Below are 26,252 nucleotides of genomic sequence, written 5' to 3' on the forward strand. Positions count from 1 at the left end.
TTAAACCTCTGTAATAAAATATATACTTCTTGAAGTACGTGAACAGCATATCAAAATATGTCATAGTTTTTCTTTCCTCGTTCGTCTACCCAAGACGATACTTTTTATGAGCAGTTCTTCGTGTTTATTGAAAAGCTGAAAATGCTTACGTAACTGATGCGACAGCTTCAAGCTCCCACTTTTTATATTTGCCCCGTCTAGTTGTCATCCTGGTTCCCTTGCAATTGATTCCCTTTACCATTTATACGTATAAACATTAGACTAATATCTTGTTTCTTCAAACTCTTCAAATCTTCACAAGCGGTCTATGAAATTCAGAAAAAATAATTATCGCAAAATAAAACTCTTCTCATTTCAGCCAACAAGCATAAAGTTTTATAAACTGATGCTATTCTTATAGTTATATTTTAATTTATCATACCCCGCTTTAAGCAAGAAGATATATTTAAAGGCGTGATCATGCATGGTGTCCGTCGATCATTTACCTATACCTTTTCCTATAACTGCTTCTATCATCCAATTGATAGTTTAACCGAATATATATTATGGAAATGCCATATCGTCGGATTCGTTTCCAGAATCGTCAGACACCAACTTCCTGGTGTTTGTAAGGTTTCGATAATATAGTCCGAAAACAAACTTTTCGTTAAAGTTTTCTCTGCAATACTAATGACAGCCATTTTTCCGACGCAGTCGGTATAAAGTTCACTTTGACATCACTTGACATCAATGATGTTGAACCATGGAAACCTAACCGATGTAGCTTACAACCTCGCATTTGCTTGGATAACTGTAATCGCAACCGTGAAATTTAAGGCTCCATTGTGGGCATTGGTGTCCGGAATATTATCGATCACTTTTATAAATTGAATCTATTTTTTTTTTAAATTTGTACAAGTGTGGACACAGACTGGTATTGCCCGAGGGACAAGTATGGACACAGACTGGTATTGCCAAAAGAGCAAATTTGAACATGCATACGTTTTGTCTTGATCAAGAGTAACCAATGAAACCAAGATTCTAGCGGAAATCAAAGAAATGTAGTCCAGGGACAAAGACCAGACATGAAAAACAGACAAACACAACAATGAACGTAAATTAACTAACATAATGCATAAGAAGTAACAAAAGTAAACGAGAAACTCGGACTCCACTTAAAACTGGGAGCATGGCGCAGGTGCACCGGTAGGTTGAACGTTTTTGCATCGTCCAGAAAACTCCTCCATTTACTGAAATCAATAATTGAATTATGCACATGTTTATAAATATGTATTAACATGTGTTACTAAAGATACACTGATATCAATAAATGGGGAACAAATTCCACAATGACTTGCCACAACCATAAGATATGTCATATACATATTCATCCTTGAAGGTGTACTTACATGGATGTGTTGAACTTGCTATGGCATGTTAATAATTTTGAAATGGTAGGGGCCATAAACTTAAAAAAATAAATAGGAGCAATCATTAATTAGTAGTAAGTAAAATCATATAAAAATTTTATAACAATTGATCAACCATAACCATGAAGTCATCGCACGAAAATCAAGTGAATATGGACGACGACGACACTGTCAGCACTATTTTTCAAACTTAGGACCAAATTAGTAGTGTATGATTTGCTAAGAATTTACATCTATAATGTCTTTATTTTTACATTAGTCCTAGTTAAACAGTACTCTAGCAAAGGAGAATAAAACTGCATATTAGAAAAAATTTCCACTTACAGTCAAGCATTCAACGAACAACATTCGAAATTTTTATGAAACATTAATACAATACCGGTATATAAAGGCATTCAAGGCTAAATCCACCGGCACTGACTCTTCAAAATCAATATTTCAACTAAATCTTGTATCAAACCATTTTATCTAATTCTAAATAGTTACATACATTTGTAGCCTGAAAAATGTTTCCTTGGACAAAAACTATTTACTTTTTTTGCAGCTGTATGAAATACATTAAGAGGCACTGCCAGTATCATTTGGTTTCAAAACCAACATAACTTGTATGTACATTCAGCACTTCACAACATTAACTATTTTTTTAAGATCTTTATTTGTATATATATAGACAATTGATATAAGAGGTTGGAAGTCATACCCCAAGCCAAGTTAGAAAAAAGCTTCCCAAACAATCTGTAGTATTACTGGAGTAATACTAGTAAATAGACCATCCGTTAAGGCCTAACCAAATGTTTCCGGTTCACCCTACTAATCCTCCTTCAGACTCCCCTACTTATAAGTTTTTATTTGAAATTTTGAAGAAAAAAAATAACGTTAACATTCTGTCGATTGTCTTTCAGAAAAAAAGAAGAAAATTGATTGATTGATTGATTATTGGGGTTTAACGCCAGAGCAGCAATTTTTCACCTGTCCTGTTGACACTCGGACCTGCAGGGGCCCTACATCACCTTGCATGACCTGTTTGAAAACATCTGGGAAACAGTCGAAATCCCTAATGAGTGGAGTTTAAGCTACATCATTATGCTTCCAAAGAAGGGCAACCTTAGAAACTGCCAAAATCTGGAGAGGAATACAGCTACTCCCCAGATTCCGATGTGATCAATCATTAATTGACCAAATTGCCACATTACGGGTTATACAGGTTACCTTGATAAAATTCTGGACACTCGTGGATGGCCTTTATTTTAAAGTGGTAGGGGCCATAAACTCAAAATCAATTAAGAGCATTTCTCTAGTAGTTAGTAAAATCATATCAAAATTTCATAACCATAACTATAAAGTCCTTGCACGAAAATCTAGTGAATATGGACGACGACACGGATGCCGCCGACGGTGACGCCGCTGTCAGCACCATACCAATATACAATGTTTTGCGTTAACATCACCAGAAGATGATAAAATTTAAATTGAATATTTCGGATAACTGATATCCTTCTTCAGCATAAAACTCATAAAACGGTAGTGTGTGATTTGCTAAGGAGTTACTTCTATAAGGCTTTTGTTTTTACATTAGTCCAAGGTAAACAATTCTCTAGCAAAAGAGAATAAAACTGCATAATGGAAAAAAATTCCCACTTACAGACATGTACTCAACAGTGTTCTTATGAAACAAAATTACAATACCGGTATATGAAGGACTTTAAGACTAAATTCATCGATACTGGCTCACAGTTAACACTAAAATCAATATTCCAATTAAATCTTGTTTCTAACGATTTTAATCAACTTCTAAATAGTTATATACATTTGTAGCCTGAAAAATGTTTCCTTGGACAAAAACTGTATACTATAGTACTTGTTTTGCAGTTGTATAAAATATATTCAGAGGCAGTGCCATTATCGTTTGGTTTCAGAACCAACGTAACATGTAATGTATACTCAGTATTTCAAAGCACTGTCATTGTCTTTTCGTTAGAATCTCTGTTTCATTAAATCGTGTAAATCTTCACTATTAAATGAAACCTCGTTATTTTTACGTGTGTAGTATTAAAGTCTTGATACTAAACAAAACCTTAATCCTTTTAACAGAAAAGCGATTCATCCATATTTGTCTATCTGCAAATATAAGAAATGAAAAAGAGTAGACATTTATTTTTAATACTTTACAAAAATAATCAAAAATGGGTTTTTTTTATATACATAATGCCTGCATTTGTTGATTGAGTGTATGGTGTTACTATACATCTATAATCATATATAATATCAAGGGAGGACATTTGAAAGTAAAGACTCAGATTATCGTATATTTTATTTTTGTTAAGACCAAATAAAATTAATTAACATCCCCTCTCGCTCTTAAAAATGACCTTTTTTTAAATGGGACGGAAATTTCAAAATCAGGATTTTTTTTCACTTCAATTTCTTGTATTTAGGCACGATAATATACAAATCTTTGAATTCTTGGTGACCAAAATAATGTTTCCTATCTGATGTGGCTATGGATTTAGAACATGTCTATACACCAAATAGATAAAATTAGGCCAGCAAATATCTGGTAAGGAGTTAAAAAAATCTTCCCAACCACCCCATATTTTTGTTGAGGGTTGAATGAAATTTCCTTGGCCTAAACAAGACATGGCTTTGACTGTAGCCAGGAATTGATTAGGATCTGCTTCTTTTTTTAAAACCATACAGCGCACGAAAAAGTCTGGGACTCGTGCAGGCCGGGATTAGCTTCCCCTGCGATGTCACGAGAAAGTCTGGAACTTGTGCAGGGAAGCAGCCCAAGTCACAATCGATTATGCATGGCCAATCTAGAGTCTATAGCCCTTTAGCACCCCAAGGCAAAAAGCAATCTATGAATAAATTCATGACTGTACATTTAAATAACACTATAACAATAAAGTTGAAAATGATAGCACTTTCCGTATATCCGTTACACCCTTCATTTCGTGCATTATAAAGCTTCTAGCAGATAATTGAGTTGATAATTCGACTGCTTTTGTGGATGTAAACCACTAAAATCCCCAATACTCTTTCGTAACACAGTTTTAGCCAATCATTTGCACGATATGAGAGACGCTGACCATCAGCTGACTATTCCTATATTTGGTTTAATTTTTGTTTTCGTGCTAACGTATATACTCAATACTGTCAGACCCGGTTTGCACTCATATGTGGTATTTGTAATTCATGCCGGACTGAGGAGTTTCTTAACGGCCTTGACTATCATTTGAGGTCTCTTAGTAAAGCATCGAAGCGTTTACACAGTCCCCGAGCATAGTCATACACGTGGATGCCAGTCAATTGATGAGAAATCTCGAAGGCCGAAAAAACATTAAGTTATGTTTCCGATCACCATTCTGAAATTTTGTAGGGTAGGTAGGTAGGGATTTATTTGTATTTAAACCTTTTGAAATGAAATAAGTCATTATAGTGACACCAAACTCAGAATACAATGAAAACCAAATATGCAAAGACTACATTGTAGTAATTTAAGACTTAGTCCACGGCCAAATATCTTTTGGGATTTGGCGCTTGAGATATTGTTTGTTTTGATGGCGATATTCTGAGCACATTTTATTATGATATTGTACACATATGTACATGCAAGATAAAATACATTGCACATGCAATGCTCTTTCAAAATGTTTTATAGCCATAGTTATGTCAGATGATGTTTTTCTCAGAATATTCAATAGACATTGATAGTTAAGATTTAAAATATATATATAAGGGTCTGAAAATTTCCCAACGATGTTAGAACTATCAAATTTGCGAAGCAAATTTTTGTCGTTCCCTCCGCGGGACTCGAACTTTTATATAGCCTAGCTGGCCGAGTGGTCTAGGGCGCTGGACTTAGTGCAGGCGGTGTTGCCATAGATGTCACAGCGGTACGAGTTCGAGTCCCGCGGAGGGAACGACAAAAATCTGCTTCGCAAATTTGACAGTTCTAACATCGTTGGGAATTTTTCAGACCCTTCTATAAGTTAACGTTATCTTCCCTATATCAATTTGATCCGATGGAGCAGTGTAGAGAATAGAGTCGTCACATTCTGAGATGTTGTATATATATATTATCGTAAATTTGACTAGCAAAAGAAAATCTGCCATATTCCTAAAAAAAAATATAATTCAATTGCTATGAAAAAAAATTAAATAATTTTAAGAAGAGCAAAAGAAAAAATATTTAGCAACATTGAAAATCCCAGTACATAGTACAGTGATCACACATTTCACCAATAAAATCTTAATCATATCTGGGTATTAACAAAAGTGAGAATATGCGTTGGCTATCTTTTTTAAAGATAGTACTTGTTTATATTTGACATTGCGGTTTGTTTGAAAGGAATATTAACAGCTTTCTCCGCAACTACCTACTGCTGTCACACTCACTTGATGTTTTGACAGAAGCTTTATTTAAGTATTATGTCGTATTGTGGGGTTCGATTTCAGAATGAAGCGACATCATCTTCCTTTCGCAAAACATTGTCTATATTTCTTCGATATGCTTAGAATAAACAAATGTGGTAACAGTTTTCTCTGTAAATAGTTAACATAACCATTTGATATTTTGACAGAAGATTTATATGGGTTTTCTACTTTTGAGATTGGACTGAAAATCAAGCGGTATCAGCCTCTGGTTTGAATACAGAATTTTTGTAGCAATTTTCCTTGCAACAACCTATCACAGCCACTTAACAGAAGATTAAATATAGGCAGTTGGTCATAACTAGGTATGGAATTATGATGCATGACTTGGAGAATTTAAGTAGCAGTCTTGATAAAAATCAGACAGGAGGTGATTCATGTATGTCAAAAACCAACAGAATTCACTTCTATTTCTTATTTAAAGCAGTTACAGACCACATAACCAGTCATAGATTTTCATTCGGGTTTTGCGCTTTTGATATAAAATTTATATAGATTGTACGTGAAATCAGCACTTTGCAAGAGTTATCGTTCTTGATTTTGTTCGATTTGGTTGATTTTAGTGGGATATGATTTTCTCAAAATTACAGATCCGAATATGGAAAAGGCAACTGTTACGTAAAAATATAGCATATGAAGATTGAAAAAGCTTTGTTTATTCGGTGGGTTTTTCTTTACTATGAATCACTTTATTATGGAAAGTGTCTCAATTTTATATGGACTGGTACTAAATAGGTTTCACTTATCACACACCTTGTCCGACAGAGAGAAAGATCAGAAAGCTGGTACCATACCATCTCGTCCCAGCATTTCGTTAATTTATATGAGCAAATTATAGCAAAGAAAACTTTGTTTTGTATTCCAAATCATGCATTTCCGTTGAAAAAGAGAAAATCTGTCAATGTTTATGTATATTTTTCTCTTGTAATACAGAAATTATCTTCCAACCTTGCTATTCAACTTTAATCTGAATTTTTGCATTCATTAAATCGATGCTCAAACTACATATGCAAAACGAGATTCATTTTGAAGTATTGTGTTTTGGTAATGATTATAAAGTAATGTATTTGGTAGTTACATAAAGACATAGAATCTGTACAAATTGTAAATAAGTTAATGTAACATTAGTGTCACAACATCACCACAAAAGCCAATTTTAACGTGAACGAATAAAACAACTCTTCCGATACGTCGATTCTTATGATGTAACAATTCTCGGTTTCCTTGCGAAACCCATAATTACACCACTGATCACAAAGAAAATGGCCGCTATTATACTCAAAGCAAAAGACCAAGAGAAGTCATGAAGATACTTAGTGCCAGAGATATTATATGGTACCGGGGCTTTTCCTTGATTTACTGAGGCTCCATAGACAATAGCGCCAATTATGACCAAAATACCTGAAAGACAATAAAAATAAATGTTACTTACATTTTACTTGTTTAGTTATACATTTGTAAAGACAGTTTTAATGCATCTTACATGTACTCTGCATTAGTTGGTTGTTCAATTCTTAAAGAAAAGAACGTTCCAAGTGACTAGAATCATTTTGTTAGTGTCTAAATTTAACAACGTTATATACATAGATACATTGCTCTCAATTCATCACGCTATCACATTTGATAACCAACCGGTAGGTTATCACTTGTCAGAATTTTTTTTTCAGAATAGACCCATGATCTTTGAATGTCGTTGCAACAAAGTGCGCTCGTGTTTCGGTCAAATCAATGGAGCCATCGTGAATTAATTCCATTTACATGCACAAATTTTACATGTATATGTAAAATTGCAAATGGGCAAATTTACACACGTTTGTAAAAGCAAAATTGCTAAGCATTTATATGAGTTCTTTAAGGGTGTGTATTTATTTTTTTTTAATCGAGAAGTAAGTCAATATTCAGTCTTTTGTTGACACATCCTCACAGAGGATGGACATCTTGCCTTAAGAAGACGACAAAGAAGTCAGACGAGATTGACATGGGCTCTCTTTGGTATTAGACACATTCACTGAACAACAGTGGCTTTAACTTCCTCTGACCCTGAAACCCTCCCCTTTCTTACAAATGTAGATAGAGCGAATGTTGCAGGGTCAGAGAAAATTCAGACTAATTGAAAGGTAGATGGAGATGCCTACATAAACGAATAGACGTGCATGTCTAGTTTACATGTATTGTAATTGCCGCTTGTGTAATACTACATAACATCGAAACGATATGATAACCAGTAGAATGTTGAAGTTGATGAGAATAAAATGATGGGCAAAACCATACAGAATGAGCTTCCGTAGACTTATCTAACTTTGTTCAAAATGTTTGTAATATTATAAACCAGATGTTTTGTCTTTGAATGGCTAGCCTGTTGATCATGTGTATTTCTAATTTTTGATTTTGTTTTATGTTTAGGGTATATCTGAACTAATACATGTATATTTATCTTTTCTGATAACAGTCGAAAACAGATTGTGGGTGTGGAAAATATTCGTGAGCGTATGACCCTTAATGTGTTCTTTTTTAGTTCTCGTTCCCTTTTGTTTCAGGGGTCATTCTTTTTCTTTTTTTCTTTTATTTTTCGTAATCATTAATTACCTCAGTATATGTATCTCTGTACGTAACATAACAATATTGTCTGTCCGTCCGTCACTCTTATGTTAAACTGCCTGGTGTCATGTCGCTCAATGCATGATTACATGTATTTACAATAAAATTGGATATGGAGAACATGTCAAAAGACAAAATAATACAGTAAATATCGAACTCTTTAACAGCATATACATGTAGGTTCTTTGGATGGACTCATTTTACCGATAGCACTAAGGATTAACCCTATTTATCTCAGTAGACGATGAAGTTAATTCATGCCCGTAGGTATTTACACATTTTGCATTCACACGCGCAAAATTTATTTCATGACCTTGTGTACATGTATTTATTTACATCTGGTCCTGAGGTGATGTATATTTACACATGTTGTAAATTTACATACGTATGTATTTGCATGCAGCATTTGCACACACATGAAAATTTGCACACGTCAGTAAAAATACATACGTATGTATAATAGTGCATGTAAATGGAACTTTAGGTAAGTTCTTTGAGTCTTGAGTAATATATAAGATCATTGCAGTCTACATCTCCACCCACCTATCCCCCCCAAAAAATGATGTTGGTCATATTTGTAGCAAACTGAAATTAACTGGTACCACTTTTGCAACAAAATATGAGTGATTTAAATATTTCTCTAAGTAGATCTCTGTACTGCAATACACCCATGAACCCTACTTTACTATCCCTCTGTGATCTTTCGGAAAAAAAGTATTAATCCTGAATTGATGTTATCTATGGCGACTTTAAGCTCCTTTCCTAACGAACGTTGGGTGAATGTCACTCCTACTTAACATTTCAATGAATATCATGCTTCCAAATTGTCACTATTATTCATTTCATTTCAATCAGTGATGGAAAAACCATACACACTTTGAGTTTCAATAAGACTTCTTGGTAAAATAAGTAAACAAAAAAAACAAAGCACACGAAAGCTGATAAACATGCATGATTGCAAAAAAAAAAAAATGTTTAAACTTTCTTTAAGTGCATCTTGTGCATTATAGAAGAATGTTACGACAGCTTTAAGTTCTGTCTGCTTCAGATTACATAAACTAGACATCGTATTCTGTTTTAGGTCGATGGACAAAAGCAATTAAAGATTAATGTTATTCATCATGTATTATAGATCGCATACCATTTTTCATGTACAATGTGATGATGCACAATTAAAGAAATGTTTTAATATGAGTTTGCTGGGCAATAAATGAACAACAATCTTATATTTACACTGAAGGGTATTATGAAGTTCAGTGGCTTTGGATATGTTTGGGAGAGATGCATACTGATAAATTCGTCAATAAAACTTTTGCTTCTTTTTCGGGGAGGTGTAATTATAGGGAAAAGGACACTAATGAATTCGGCAATAAAGAAAATTATGATTATTGTTTTTGTAGTTTTTCAGAGGGAGGGGCTATAGGGAAGTTTTACATACACAAGCACTCTGAAATGGAATCAAATTTCTATTTTCACCCAATCTTAAGATTTAATTGTTATTTCAATTTTCTTCAACTCTACCATCAATTTCTATTTTGGATACTTAAAAACATTGCAAGTGATAATAGGCAATGCATGAAAACACAAAACACATGAATAGTGTTTGGTTTACCGGCTTTAAATTGGAACTAAACAATGATACTGTCGAATCAGAAATAAGTTATGCACTGTACTGTTTAACACACTAGTATGTAATCCATATAGGGGTCACTGGTAATTAGTATATATTGAAATTTATACTTTGTTAAAAAAAAAACCTTTTCGATAGTAATAAAGTACAATGTAGACCAAAAACAGAGGGCTAGTTTAAATTTACCTGAGGTTGTATTAAAATCAGTATCAGTTCAAATCAAATTTTAATGATAATTTGAAAGTTCGATAGTTTGACATTTCACTTGGGTAATAATCATTATGTTTCAATCGTCTTAAATGTCAGAATATGCTTATTTCATTCAATGCAATTGTCGTGTATACATGAAAACATGAATTCGTAAAACAAAATTGTCGAATACAAAATAAGCAAACACAAAGTACGATACAACTATACATGTAACTGATATCCTAGCTTATTATTATTATTACAATTATTATTATTGCTATGCTTAAAATTGGCATTCATTCAGATGTTGTGATAATCTAATTATTAGAAGTCTTTTCTGGTTGTTATGAGAGTATTAATACTGTGGAATAGTTCCAAGATTCACGTTAAACGCTTTGAAAGTTTAACATAAAAGAAATCCAGGCTAAACAGCTATAAATATTTCATGAATTAACTTTTCTCTTCTCCATAATTTGTATATGAGCGAATGTCGATCAACTTAAATTTTTGAGATGAAAGTAGTCAGTTACGCTATCAATACAAAAGAAAACAAATCGAAGATCCTTAAAACACGTATTTCAACATAGAAGCAATATTTAGATTTGACTCAACCCTAGAACCTAATTGGCGCATGTCTTTATCTGAATGTGTTATATATATATATATATATATATATATATATAATAACATGATTGCCTGGTGACTAATGCATTTTAACACCTTGCGGTTGGTACTTGTAAAATCTCGTAAAATCTCGTAGTGAACAATTAGATCAAAATCATTATAAAAATAGATGCCGTCTTCTTTTATATTCTTTTTTTATTTGTATCAAAATTTAATTGTATAATAATATTGCGTTGTATTATTTTAAACATTTGGTACATACACCTGTAAAAACTTTACCTTAAGAATTATTATTGTAATATACTTGGCGTTCTTTTTTTAAATTTATTTCTTTTATTCATTTTTGTTATTTGTATGATAATTCAACAGCTGAGTTTGTGGACAGTAACTCAATATGTCCTGTACTATTATACCATAAAACCATACCTGCCAATATCGCACTGGTCAGTGCAGAACTTTTAAATATTTTATCCCACTTCTCTGAGTTTAGAAAGGTATATAGCCCCATAAACACCAGAGCACCGCTACCAAACATCATCCCAATGACATTCAAAGCTCGTACAGCAACCAACCATCCTACAAACATATAAAAAGCATGACTTTATTTTTAAAGGTCATGTCGAAAGTTTCAACTGATAACGGAAAAAAATATGAAATTTTATTTTAATCTGTTAGAAAGTTTGCATTTATCACAACACAACAAGAAAGTCATATCAATGTTCTGTCATCGCTTTTTATTTGTATGAACTCACTTGTTGTTTTTATCTTTTATCTTGTGAAGACAACATCTGCGAAATAAGCTTCCGGATTTGTTTTTTTTTCTGTAGATGTTAGATCGAAATGTTAACATATTGCGATTATACGAAAAAACATGAATTCCTGAAACCCACTGAATGTTTTCATCATATAAAAAAATGTATAAACATATTAAGGAACTACCTTCTTATTTTTACATCATTTTAGAGCAATTTTAAAATCAATTTAGTTGCATTTTTTTAGGGATTTGTTTGGAATTTATCAGTTCAAAGTTTGGAGTTATATTCTATTGTCTGATTTTATTCAAAAATGTCTGATTATCTGATCGGAGACCGATAGCAATACTTTTTTGGCTGGCAGTCATAAGTACTTTGAGGGATAAACGTGGTTTTCCGGAACCTATCATTTGACAAATATCCTGACAGCAATTCAAACAAGTTTGTACATACACGTTCAGATTTGAGTGTTATGAGAAGACGCCAAAAGTAATGCATATAAGTAGAGTACAATGGACATAAAATATAAATTTTGGTGTCATCTCATAAATCTATTTGACGTCGTGAAAGACGATGTATTTGTGTATAGCAATTTGCTGTATTAGATAGACATGTACCTCAAAGATGGCGTCATCGGGGATAAAAAGTTAAAATTCGTTGAATCTAAGAAATTAATACCTTTTGTGTCCAAAGAATGCTAATTGTATAGTTTCCACTTTTTAGTCAAGTTAAATCTTAGCTGCAAATACATGTAACTCTATATAATAATTATAGATTATTACATTGCACTTTTCATAATGGCCTGTACGTGTATCAACGCGATACTTACATATTAAGCCCGAATGCTCTGCTCGAGGGTTGATGCAAAAGACGATAGGGAACAATGCAGTGTCAAAATTGTGTTCACATATTTGAATCAATAAAAAAAAATACTCTAGACGACTATTTCAAGCCATATTAGACTGCAATTTCCTCATTTATTAACAAGTGATTTAATTTTTATTCAGGACATTTCTTTCGTTACCGACGACGGGCTGATATCGATGACGTTGCCGTTAACGGCGGAAAAATAACCAGTTATCAGCCTGATATCGACTTTATAAATAGAAATGAACGAAAGTAACGAAGTATCATTTCATATCAGAGAAGAATATATCATTCTCGTTAGTAACAACATGGTTATGTGGTTTTCATTAATAGGAGTTAAAATGAAAGAGGGTATTACTAAACAGTAATGCCTGTTACAGATTCTTCAATGAAATTAACACAACGGTTCCTTGTGTAGACTGGATTATAGATCTATAAATTGACTTTCCTTCGGAAGATATATTGCCTTCAATATTGGACAGTGATAATTCCTGAGACATTGATAATGTCCCCGAATACGGCACGAGTCAAATATAAACGTTTTAGGTAATATCACTTTCCAATCTATCATAATATTGACCTCTGCCTAATTAACGTCTCTCTTTTTTTCAATTTAATTTTAAGGAGGTAGACCTAGGGTAAGGGACACAACTCTTAAAAATCATTGGAACGTTTGTATTCAGCATTTTACATCAATGTCATGTAAGCATCAAAGTAACTTAGACTGATTTCATTCTGTGTAAAATGAAAGCTTGATAGGCTTCGGTGAAATTGAATATGATACAAACATATCACTGACTACATGAGTTATGTCCCTTACCCTAGGTATACCTCCTTCAATCAAAATCACATCCATGGAGCATCTGATTTTGATTACCAGTTCAGAAAAAAAGGCATACGACAATGAATATAAAAAGCTTTTAATTTAAGAGAATAAAATCTGTATTTTTCTACAAAATCTCAGCATCCTCCTTTAAATATGCCATTTTTAACTCACTGTCAGGGATTTAAGAAATTAATGTAGTATGATCTCTATAATGGACAAATCAGTCACTCCGTAGAATGATCAAAATGGAGTCGTTCGCCTCTTAAGATATTAAAACAAATTTGTTAAAATGTTAATTATCTAGATTGCAATGTAGTTCAATAAATAATCACATTCCTTATATAGCACAGTATTACTCACATAAGCGACGATTTATCATGCATAGTAATTATTGTTTTCACATTTTGGAGCTCCAGGTTAGCATCTCCCTTTTTGTAAATCTCTTTATTCGCCAAAGCGTTAGTAAAAGGGAAGCAAGTGATGAGAGCTAGGTAAAAAATTTAATAAGGTTGGCATAATACATACGGATATGGATGATTCGTTCCACTATCTTGAATGGCCAATGGTTTAAATAATTAAAACCTAGCCTCAATACAAACCTTGAGTATCTTGACAGTTAGGAAATAACCAGAATCTTTGATCACAGTTACTCCACAATCCGTGCGATTGAATATATGTCCAACCAAAAGTTATATCACCAAACCATGTTATCTCTGACCAATGTTTTGTCGATATTGCTACAACCTCTAGTATCCAGCCTATAAACATAACCACCATAGCCACAGCACTAACTTTTGATATCCTCTTTGCAGGGGATAACCCATATCCATCCTCTCCATGAGGTGCAAACCCAAACCAAAGTGGTATACACATGACCAAGCGAATTAAATCCACAAACCGTACATGTAAAACGCTCAATCGGTTTCTGATGTAGTACTACTGTGTAAGAGTACTGAGTAAACAGCTACAGAAATAAACGCCTCAGATGATATATCATAATATACAAAGCAGAAGATACTGATGAAAGTTAACTATCTTTAACATCACTGAGGTACACTGTAGGGTAATGGGATAGTGGGGGTAATTGAAACGAGCTTTTGTCATTACTTGCGTTTTATTTATTAGGTTAGAAAATCAAAATGCATTCCAATTGCACAGGAGAGGATACTTATGAGACGTTTTAATAATCAGGTTCATTAATAGAATGCATTCATCCGATTATGGCCTCATGTTTACAGCCATTTTGATTATTTACTAACATTTTTCTGTCAGGGCTTGTTAATTGTACATTGATCATGTAATTTCCGCCTAGGCTCAGAGGCTGCTCATGACAACCAGAAAAGACATCGAAACACGAAGATTACACCCCCATATAACAATTCAACTGATAAGAAAATAGCTGATTATGATGCATGCACGAAAACAGATTGGTATCTAAAAATACCTGTTCAAGAATTTCACAAATTTCAAACAAAAAAGAGTGAATCGTTTTAATGCAATTGTTATGTAACAATTTAAGGCGGGGTTATCTTTCGTATTTTCGTAGACCTTTCCGCGGTTATCTGTGCAAAACTGTATGATAATTTAAGATGACTACATATAAATCCAATTATACTACAAGAATATCCGATATAAAAGCATGTTTGTTAAAGACAATGTCCTTTATTCTACGTAATAGTACGATGATAAACGGATCCGCAGGATTTTTCCAAATAAATATTTGGTTTAGTAGTAAATGGTAATGCATGTAAATAGATGTTTTGCAATTAAACTGAGCTTCAGGTCATGATCCACGATACTATGAAGCCTCATAACACCATCCGAGTTCTTCCATTTCTTGTTTTTTTGTTTGTTTGTTCTTGTTTGTTTGTTTGTTTGTTTGTTTGTTTGTTTTTTTTTTTTGGTTTTTGTTTTTTTTTTTTGTATCTTCTTCTATTACGAGCATTATCCGTGAATGCAAATCACAAAAAAAAACCGCATACAGAATAACTAGCGCACATAATATGTATTCATTTTGTCTTACGACCATAAGGTAATGTGAAAAAAAGAACCAATTACATTGTGAAGCGTAGTTTTACAAGTAAGAGTAAAAACAAATTTACCAAACACTAATCCGATCAATAATTAAGTCCAAAATAAATCTGACAAAAACGGGGCAGCTGGTACCGCAATGGTCCTAACTAGCGTGGTACATGCATTTCTTACGAAATGGTGGACTAAGTCTATATTTTACATAGCTAAATCCCCCTCTTCTATTGCAGCGTGAATGTACCAGAACTAAATAAGCGTTTGCACACTATTGCGTCATAATAGGTAATTAAATCAGCGGTCATATCAGCACAAAGAACAATTTACAGAAAAAAATTAATCGTTATTTTAGCAGAAACCTAGTATTTTTCAGCCAAGGACTGATATCTAAAAAGAGATCTTTTGAGACACATTTCCTCATACCCCTCATTCCGGAGTCTGTTACGCAGATATTTATAACGTTCAAGGAAACATATGGCAAGCCAAAGTGGACAAAAATCAATATTTTGTAATATTAGAAAATTATTTTTTAATATTACAAAATCATTTTTTTTAATATTAGGAAAGATTATTTAATATTAGAAATTCATTCTGTAATATTAAAAATTCGTTTTCTAATATTACAAATTCACTTTCTTATATTACAAATTCCTGATTTAGTAATATTATAAAATATCACACATTTTGTAATATTACAATTGAATTTATAATATTAAAAAATGAATTTGTAATATTACAAAATCACTTTGCAATATTGCAAAATCAGTCACATTTTTTAATATCACAAAATGATTTTCTAATATTATAAATTAATTTTCTAATATTACAAATTCAATTTATTTTTTAATATAAAAAAAGTGCTTTGTGATATTAGAAATCTAATTTATAATATTAGAAAATGAATTTGTAATATTAAAAAAATCATTTTTCAATATTGGAAAACATTTATTTTCTAATATTACAAATTCCTGATTTAGTAATATTATAAAATATCACACATTTTGTAATATTACAAATTGAATTTGTAATATTAGAAAATGAATTTGTAATATTAGAAAATGAGTTTGTAATATTAGAAAATCACTTTGCAATATTGCAGTCACATTTTTTAATATTATAAAATGATTTTTTAATATTAGAAAATAAATTTATAATATTCAAAAAATAGTTTTTTACTAATAGAAATTCAATTGAATTTTTAATATTAAAAATATGATTTTTTAATATTAAAAAGTGTTTTGTTTTATAAGAAATCTGATTTGTAATATTAGAAAATGAATTTGTAATATTAAAAAATGATTTTTTAATATCAGAAATTAAATGCTCATTTTATCCCCTTTGGCTTGCCATAGAAATAAGTTAGTGTTTGCTCTAGCGTAGCGAATCAGTGTGAAATGTTAGCACCAAATGCGGGAGATAAAGGTATATTGCTGTACAGGTAAGGAAAATTTATGATATTGAAATCGAAGTCGTCTCTTTCATCATAAATATTGGTGCTGAGTTGACCACTCTTGTCAAATTCGAGATGTAGGTTAAAATAAAGATGAGAATAACCTGTTTTTGTGTATCATTTATCTCGAGGTCTGGTAGATAAATTGACGGTAAACATTTACCAAAATAGGGGTCGTTGATGGACAATACAACAACAACATGTCTGTGTGTAAAGTTAAACGATTTATCATCTTTGTCTTTTTATTCCTTATGAAATTCTAAAGAAATTCAATCTCTTTTGAATAGATAAACAAATCGGTTAGGAGAGGAGCACAGTTAGTACCTATTGGAATGGCAACTTGTTGATGGAAAAAAGCTCCTCCAAATTTGACAAATATGTCATCAGTGAAGAAATCAAGCATATCGCAAACCTGCTTTTCTGTGTAGCACACTTTGCCCTTATGTAATGCTTTAGGAAAATATATGGATTTGTAACCAAGAACAACATATTTCGAAACAGCAAAATATTAACCAATAAGTCCTTTCAAACGAGATTTCAATTTATCATGTGGTAACGTAGAGTAAAGAGTTGAGTAGTCAAAAGTTTGGAAAGCACTATTTCCGAAAAGCTCCGTCCGAGTGCGGGGTTTTAGGTTTTGAAATAAATCTTAAGAATTTTACGTATCAATATATGATTATTGCCACTACGAGAGTAGGTCGTATTGCAACCACCTTGATGTAAATCCTTCAGTGCGAACAATATCTTTGTATGGTCAATTGACATCTACCTCGTGAAGCAAGATGAAGATCCTGCTATACACATTTCTTTGTATGGATTCTTATGAAATTTGAAGTCCTCACATTTGGTGCCATCCCACTTGTCCTGCATTTGTTAATTACAGGTAAAATATAGGTGAAAATTTGTAGGACAAGTGGGAGGTATGTAGTTTTTAATTACCTGTTTATTGCTTGTTTATCACATCACAACAAAAGATCAAAGGGAGCTATCTATAGTCTGTTCTAAATTGTGTGAAAAGTTAGCCACATTCAAAAGGTAAAGTCTGTAAAATATATAAATAAAAGTCAAAAACTTTCATTTATATATTTTGCATTTTGGTTTACGTTTTGTATGGAGTTACCATTATAATGCTATTTTTTCTTTGTAAACATGTAGGTTGCAAAAAATTACGCAAAATATATCTCAATATTTTATTTCATACACAAATATAACAATGAAAATAACAAATGTTTACAATTGCACTACAAATATCATTTATAAGCACTAATACATCACATTGTTTTCATAAAATGTTCATTGTCACACAAAATGTTCATTATCACCTAACCAAGATGTATCAGATGAGAGGCGGTGTCAGCATACTGCACTACTGTCATCTCATTGTTGTGAAGTCTGAGTTGTTGCAGTCTGGTGTCTATATTGCGGTACTTTCTGCGTTTTCGTGCTGGTAGTCCTCCGGCGGCAATCTGAATGATGTTTACTTCATTGACAGCTTGAATCTGTTTGATGTGTTTGATGAACGAGTAGATGTTTGGATGAGCAGTTTGTATCTGTTTCTTTATCTTTGAGTGCCATCCTTCCAAGTGATTTGTTGTTCTTGGTCCATCATGACTGAAGTGGTTCCAAAAGTGGCGGTCTGACTCTACCCATTGTGTGGTTACATAGTCGGTAAACGGAACTGTGTCCATGTTCACATCGGCATTGTCTAGCTCGTTCAAGGCATCGAACCATACATCTTCTACACTTTCTTGCGGTACAAGTGGTAATACAGCTGCTCTGCGTACTAGTGTTGTGATAGCGTCAATGTCTCTGTATGCAATCTGTAGGCCTGTGTGTTGAGTCTTTCTCCAGATACATTGTGTAAAGTGGAAGGAACAACCTCTCAGTGTAGCACCAGGAAATAAATCTTAGCGGCATTAATAGTTGCAGTTTCAAAATCCACCACTAGAGTTGTTGGTTGAAGCTGATGTCCAATCTCTGTACATTTGACTTTCACAGTGTTGAAGAATCTGGTGTAAATCCAGGAAGTAGACCATAGACGAGTGGGTACATCTGGCCGTTTACTGTCCCATGGATTGTATAGAGGTGTGTAAATAACGTAGGATATGTGTAGAAAGTTCCGTCTCCATACAAGGTAGTGTTGTTTGTAAGATGCTGCAAGTTCCTTTCTGTGGCAAAACGAGAATCCTGGGTCCATTGCTGTCATCAGCAAGTAAGAATTGTTCACCAGTTGAAGTCTGGACCCATTGGTCTTGCAAATCAAGTTCATTAGTGGTTGATGGCAACTTGGGTAAGAGACGGGAACGTTGTCTGTACATAATAGTTCTAGAAGACTGGAAAGTAGGAAGCTTTGCAACCATCTGCTCAGTGGCGTCATCCCATTTTGGTGTTCTCAATTTGGCAATTTCTTCATCATATATCTTTGGAACAGGGTCGGTCTCTTCTCTACATCTCTTTTTATAGCATTCATTGCTTTATTTGATTGCAGCTTATATGGGTCAGATGCATGATTATGCTGAAGATTGAAGGCAATGGGAATTTTATTAAGAGTGTTTATAGTTGCTGTTGCTAACAGCAAATCGCCAGTAGACTCTCTCTTCACGTCGTGATTTTATCTGGAAACGGTAGCTGTTGTAGACAAGACTTTGTCCACCTTTGGTGTTCTCTACGAATTCAACGTTTAACTGAGAATTAGCTATTTTGACTGATGAATTTTCCAATTTTCTCTATGCTTATATACATATACTGAACAGTATTCAAGTGAACATTACTTACTAATATGAATGAGAAAGGCCAAGCTCATTAAGAATACTAAAATAATTTTCAACAATTACCAAACTTAAGAGAATTAAGCTGAAGTGATATACCAAGCTCATTATAATGACAACTTACTTGAAGATGATTGTGCTTAATTATGATGATTATAAGATTCAATAAGTTATGATGATGATTTATATATTTATATTTATTGAACTTTTGATCATATATATATATATATATATATATATATATATATATATATATATATATATATATATATATATATATATATATATATATATATATAATATCTTATAACATTTATTTATGTAATATTTTTTTGTATTTTGATATATATAGTAAGTTTTTTAAATAACAAAAAAAAATTATTAGACATTATTTTTTTGTACATTAGTTAATACATTTTTTTTTAAATTATTGAATATCATTTTTGTTGTACTTTAGATACAGATTTATTGCCAATTAATGGAAAAGACTATAACACTACCAACACTTTATAAAAACATGATTATCTAACTAGTCAAAATAATTTTGCGGGACAAGTGGGATGTATGTTTTTTTTTACAAATGTAGGACAAGTGGGTATAAACCTCACATTTTGTTTCGATGTTGAGGGAAGACATGAAGGATTTATAGTTGTTTAGGATTTCATCTTTGACATAAGTGGTACGTTTGTATTGGCATTACCTGGGATGTAACTGTAATGCTCAACTCCTTAATAAGGCAATTGAGGTCATGAACTTTACAAACAAAAATACAATTTCGTTAGAAGCCTTGTCTGTAGGGACGATATGTAGTGAGGAAAGGCATTCAAGTGTCTCCAGATCGTTGAATACGGACTTGGGTCTTTTATTATCATGTTTCTTGAGACTGTCAATACGACACCGTACCAGCGATCGGATGGTACTTATCCAATCTGACAAGAACTCGATTTCTGGTTCCTCGTCCTTTTTTCTTTTCTTCATATTTGGCAAAATCTTCGACAGCAGCCATTATGTTTTTGAAATTAAGTTTCGAAGTTGGGGTATAACTTTCGACTACAACGTTTTAACGTCGTTTTGCGTTCCCTTTCCTTACATCCCCTGTTTATTGATGACAGTAATGCTCAGAAATGATTAAAGTATCGCCCTTAAACCAACTTCCTTCATTTAAGCTTTTTTTTCTGGGTAATTGGCTTTTCATAGGGATATCCATCAAATCATGGAACACAGTGCATGTATCATATCAAGCCAGGATGTAAATAGTGTTCTTATTTACATAATGAATTCATCATAACTGACAATGTATTATAGTTCTGTAGGACCTATGAAATATAATGTATGCATATTTTAAAACTTGATGAAAGTATTGCTTGTCACCTGTTTTCCCCTGAGGCCGGAGCGTTGTATCTATGTGTGTGGAATGTCAATATTGAACAAGTTCATACCTTACACACAGATGTCTTTATCAATTAAAGATCAAGTCATATAGGTAAAGTATTTCTTTAATTGAAATAAAATATGCATGGTAGTTTCCGTAGGCAATCAAAACGATTGTCATGTTAGTTTATTTATCAAGTAATTACAATCAATAAATTTGGAAATGTGTGATAAAAGCTTCCTTTTCCTGTAATTAAATGCAGGTATTAAATGAATATTGAAAAATTGTGGAAAGATTGATAGGTCATTTGAACTGCTGTTATACAATTTGTATTTGTTTTACTTATTTACAACACTAATAAACTATCTATTTGAAGTTCACATCCATAAACATCCATTTTGTTTAATTTCATTATAAAATTGTTATCTTTACAAAATGTTTAACGGGATGGCAGTCTTCACGACTCTCTCACTATGAATCTTGAGCTAAATTGCTGCATCTAAAACGAATGTACACCTGATATTGCCAACACCTGTTTATACCGCAAGATTAAAAAGTTGACATTGAAAGACTCCTTAGGTCACCTTTCATATATGTGTGTGTGTGTGTGTGTGTGTGTGTGTGTGTGTGTGTGTACGCGCAAAGTCAAACTCACGATTGACTAGAGGAACAGTGTTCGAATAACACCGTCAAGGTGATATGTAGTCCATTACTCAATTCAATGGCAGCCCAAAACGGTAAATTTGTATACAAAAACACAAACACAAACAAATGAACAAACCACAGACTATCCTGCCATAATTATTTTCCATTAGAGAAAGAATGAAAACAGAACTAACCTGGAATTGTGTCCGGGTAATTCTCACAAGAAACAGCTGATAAAGACGCTGTTACAATTCTTTTACAGATAAGCCATAGTCCAGAATGTCCAATGTTTCCCAATGTAACCGAATGGACTAGGAGCCAGTATGGTGACGCTAAAGCTATTATTTCAATAACTCCTCCAAGTATTAAAACAATAATAGAAACAAACGCTAGTCTAGAAATCTTGTCAAAAAACATTGTGAACTGTTTCAAACGAAAACACACTGTTACATAGCTAATATGAAACAATCATTTTACTTAATGCCCGTGGCTTATGATCGAACGCACTGTCTTGTGACTCCCAGCCTTGTGGGTATAGGTCTTTTCTGTAGGTCACCACTTTATCCATTTATTGAGTATCAAACGGTTTAAAACGTGTACTTATTTTTCACAGGTATACAGGTTTTGATGTGATGTGATATCAAAGACCTGTAGCAAATATTATAATTGTAACATGTAACATCCATGTACATTTAACACATCGGTACACAAGTGTATTTGTTCACCTGTCTATATTTTAGAAAATATGGTTAAGCAAGGACACGGGGAGGGGTAACTTGACGGGTAAAAGGGTACGGGTGTGCGGCCCCAAATATATATGTATGTGTGTGTGTGTGTGTGTGTGTGTGTGTGTGTGTGTGAATTTGATCCGATGGAACAGTATATTTAAATATAGCCTAGCTGGCCGTGTTGCCATAGATGTCACAGCGGTACGAGTTCGAGTCCCGCGGAGGGAACGACCAAACATTTGCATCGCAAATTTGACAGTTCTAACATCGTTGGGAATTTTTCAGACCTTTCTATACGTTTATGTATCTTCCCTGTATCAATTTGATCCGATGGAACAGTGTAGCGAATAGAGTCGTCACATTCTGAGACGTTTATATATATAAAACTGACACCCATTTATATATATATGTAATGCATTTATGTAACCCATTTATATATATGAATGGCGTTTATCAGTATCTACATATCACATCAGCATGCTGATCAGAACATATGACATTGTATCTATTAACAAGAACCTCACAAAAGAAATAATCCCCAGGCGTCATGTAAAAACAAATGTTGAACTATATCCCTTTGGAGTACCCTGACAGTAAGATATGATGACCAACCTTCCTATAAAATTTCATTAAAATCACTTGGGCCGTTTAAAAGGAGACGCTCTTACAAGAAATTATATAGACGAGCGGACGGACGAATATACAGAAAGACACACAGGGTGATTTCTAAATACCCTCATACTTTGTTTTCGGAGGAATAAAAAAAAAACAGAAAAATGCTCAAGACATCAAATTAAAGTATTATCAAAACATGATTGTTCTATCTATCGTATCACTGGATTAATCAAGAGCAATCCAGAAACTTTCTAAGTAAATAGATCGTTATTGAATATGTATATTGAGGAACTGTCAAAAGATTACGGTTAAACTTTATTGTATTTGACTGAGGGGGTTCCTAATCAGGTCAAGTACTATATCCGTTATCAATATAGAATGACCTTAAAAACGCGTCTTCTGTTATGTTTAAATTATACTAAGTTCAGCATGCTATTGTGTTATTTTGTCGTAATTACTTTTCTACACGACAGTCTATCGTTTTTTTTAATTTCCCTTCCCATGCTATTTAACTGTTTGAAAAGTTAATAACGACGCATTGTACCACTACAGTACATATTAGTCTTATAAATACTTAAAATAAAATAGCACTACTGAACCAAACAACTGCAGTGGGACGTGTGTAGGAAAAAATCTAATAAAACGCACTTAAAATAAGACTATACGGAATTGTCATGTTGTGCCTGGTAAGGTTTTCGTTATCATTGAAATAATTATATTTTTCACATCAGCTTTATATGCATACGTTGATTTTCATTCAAGATTGAGTTTTCTATACGCAGATACTTAAAAAAATAGTTTTTGAAATGTTCATCGACTAGTACGTAGAGGAAGAATTAACACGCGTTTTTGCTACACCCACACGACCTGAAAATAAAAAGCTTCACAGGGCGCAGCTCTGTATGAATCATGCAGAGGTAGAACCCAGAACAGTTGGAGAGTGTGGACACAAGAATAGAATTTGACCATTTTTTTTAACTTTCTAAATGGTTCGTCACAACCCTATATATAATCACGTTTTATGAGATATATTATTAAATTATATGAAATGCTTGTTGTCCCCATATTCCAAAGGAGTAATCAAGGGAACCAAGGTTATAGCAGTAATAAAAAAATGTAATCCAGGTACAAAGACCAGACATGGAAAACAGACACACAACAAATAACATAAAGCAACTAAAATCATACATACAAAGCAACAAAACCAAATGAGCAACTCGGACTCCACTAAAAACTGGGAGTATGGAAAAAAGTTGGGACCATGAACTATACTCTAGAGAGCCTGAATCGCTCACCTGGTCAAAAATAGCCATCATAGCTTTCTAAAGTTGGACTCTTGACCTACATGTATTGTACTAATGTGACAATAATCATTTAATCAATACAGAGCATCTTAGATATCCACTCGGTTTTCATATTATAAAATAAATCTCTAACTGCCATTTTTTTCTCTTCAAGGGCAATAACTCCCAACATTGAGCAGCAGATGGTAATGAAAAAATTTCAGCATAGGTCGGACTCACCATGCTGATTAATATCCCCCTAGAAAAATGGGCTAAACCCTTTGGTTTTCAAGTTATTTCAACAAGTCGTCATTTTTATTAGTGGTGGCAACGTGTTCGACAATTAAAAAAAAATGTTAAGGATATCCCAACATTCATTTGTCAACGGATCTTTCTGGAAATTTCGGCATTCACGTTCATGTACGTAATCCCACAGTGGCCGTGTTTTCCACAAGATCAAAAATCCACATGCTTAGAGGGTTGTTAAACATATTCTATATAATATTCATGCAAAATTTTGTTTTAATTCATAACTCATTCATTCGTCAACTGAAAATTTCGGGATAGGTCCATCCCATTATCCTGAACAACCCCCCCATCAGATTTTAGCTAAACCAAACTGTTTTAGAGTTATTTGCATATTTGTTCAATTTTTCGATTTGACCCCTATGGTCTATTTTTAGTAACGGTGGCAATAATTTTCGCAAGATCAGAAATCCACACACACAGATTGTTAAACATGTTCTACATAATAGTCATGCAAAGTTTTGTTTCAATCCATCCAGTAATTTCAGGGAAGATTTTCGAAGTTGGGAATATGAAATTCGGGAAAAATCCATTTCGGGACCCAGAACTCATTTATCAACGGATCTTTCTGAACATTCGGCATAGATAATAGCTAAACCCAACTGTTTTTTCAGTTATTTGCATAATCCTACAAGTTGACCCCTATGGTCTATTTTTAATAACAGCAGCCATATTTTTTCCAGATCAAAAATCCCCACCCAAGGATTGTTAAAAATACCCTGAGGAACAGTCATCCAAAGTTTTGTTACAATCTGTTGAGTAGTTTCAGAGATGTTTGAAAAAGCTTACGGACAACGGACACATAGTGATGGCAATAGCTCACAGGCCTTTCGTCCAGGTGAGCCAGAATAAAATGTTTTGCAGGGTGCAGCTTGATACAACCAGAGGTTGAACCCTAAACAGCTGGACAAAGTATGGACACTATACAAGCATGATATAGCTCTGAATTTTTATTGCAATTAAATACTTGACACGGTAAAAGACTTTACCCAGAATCTAAGTGGCCCCCTTTTCTTCAATGTTTCAAGTCACACCAAATATCAACCCCGCTCTTCTTTTTTGTGAGCATGACACTTTGTGGTACAATTCACCTATACTAAAGTAATTACCTGTGCTTGCTTTTTTTCTGGCCCTTAATTCTTTAACAGTGTTAGTACAAATGCCAAACCTAGCTTTACTTTTGTGGTATAATACCTTGAGGTATAATTTCATTAACTTATTATCAGGACACCAAATGGCCAATGACAGCATTCTACAATTATATGGCAATTATTTTATGCAATTTTAGAAAAGATTTGTGGTGTTACAAGGGCAACAAAGATCAAACAACTTTGACAAAATGGATACTTTTGTAGAAATCTTCCATCTTCCATTCTAAAGATGGTCCAATATTATTCAATATCTCTTATTGTTTTTTGGGTATATGAAGAAATTGGTGATGCAACCCCTGTGGTCTAAGTAACATTAACAGCTATGTTTTTCACTTCATCTTTACAATCAACAAAATTTTGTTAGGTAGATTGCTGGTGACCAAACTTGGAAATAATCCACTGGTTTCAGAGATTTTTGGAGAAGATTAAACACTGACAACAAACGCAAAGTGATGAAAATATTTCACACAGGCTTGCAGTCAAATAGAGAACAGACTGATGGACAGACACATCAAAAACATTAGAGTTTAGATCTAATATTACCGAATTCAACTTCTGAACATAAAAATAATTGACA

The 26,252-nt window shown here is 33.2% G+C and overlaps 1 protein-coding gene and 1 long non-coding RNA gene across 4 annotated transcripts; one reads left to right on the plus strand and one right to left on the minus strand.

The window, feature by feature from the left end:
- Positions 1-6,739: 6,739 nt before the first annotated feature.
- LOC148611194 (uncharacterized) lies at positions 6,740-22,282 on the minus strand. 2 transcript variants are annotated; one of them, XM_088591465.1, is made up of 3 exons: positions 21,787-22,282; positions 11,311-11,460; positions 6,740-7,244 (listed from the first exon to the last, which is right to left on the minus strand). In XM_088591465.1, exons 1-3 carry the CDS (start codon positions 22,007-22,009, stop codon positions 7,042-7,044), a joined length of 576 nt encoding a protein of 191 aa, XP_088447591.1. In that variant the 5' UTR covers positions 22,010-22,282; the 3' UTR covers positions 6,740-7,041. The 2 variants fall into 2 exon arrangements, with proteins under 2 accessions (XP_088447591.1, XP_088447590.1); XM_088591464.1 differs by lacking the exon at positions 21,787-22,282 and adding an exon at positions 13,929-14,346 and having other exon boundaries at positions 6,792-7,244.
- Positions 20,892-26,241, plus strand: LOC148611195 (uncharacterized). Of its 2 annotated transcripts, none has more exons than XR_015924082.1 (3): positions 20,892-21,058; positions 25,208-25,362; positions 26,040-26,241. It is a non-coding gene; the product is annotated as an uncharacterized LOC148611195 (long non-coding RNA). The 2 variants fall into 2 exon arrangements; XR_015924081.1 differs by lacking the exon at positions 20,892-21,058 and adding an exon at positions 23,535-23,621.
- The last annotated feature ends 11 nt before the right edge of the window (positions 26,242-26,252 follow it).

The sequence above is a fragment of the Perna viridis genome, chromosome 7 (genome assembly GCF_037379345.1).
Source record: "Perna viridis isolate PV_CMFRI_1.1 ecotype Kerala chromosome 7, ASM3737934v1, whole genome shotgun sequence".
NCBI lineage: Eukaryota > Metazoa > Mollusca > Bivalvia > Mytilida > Mytilidae > Perna > Perna viridis.

What these genes read in the sequence shown, in the direction of transcription:
- LOC148611194 (XM_088591464.1), bottom strand. Translation starts at nt 14,202, where the DNA reads ATGTGTATACCACTTTGGTTTGGGTTTGCACCTCATGGAGAGGATGGA. An exon ending in TAACTGTCAAGATACTCAAG is followed by an intron (nt 11,461 to 13,928) that starts GTTTGTATTGAG and finishes ATATGTTTGTAG; the next exon opens with GATGGTTGGTTGCTGTACGA. An exon ending in GACCAGTGCGATATTGGCAG is followed by an intron (nt 7,245 to 11,310) that starts GTATGGTTTTAT and finishes ATTGTCTTTCAG; the next exon opens with GTATTTTGGTCATAATTGGC.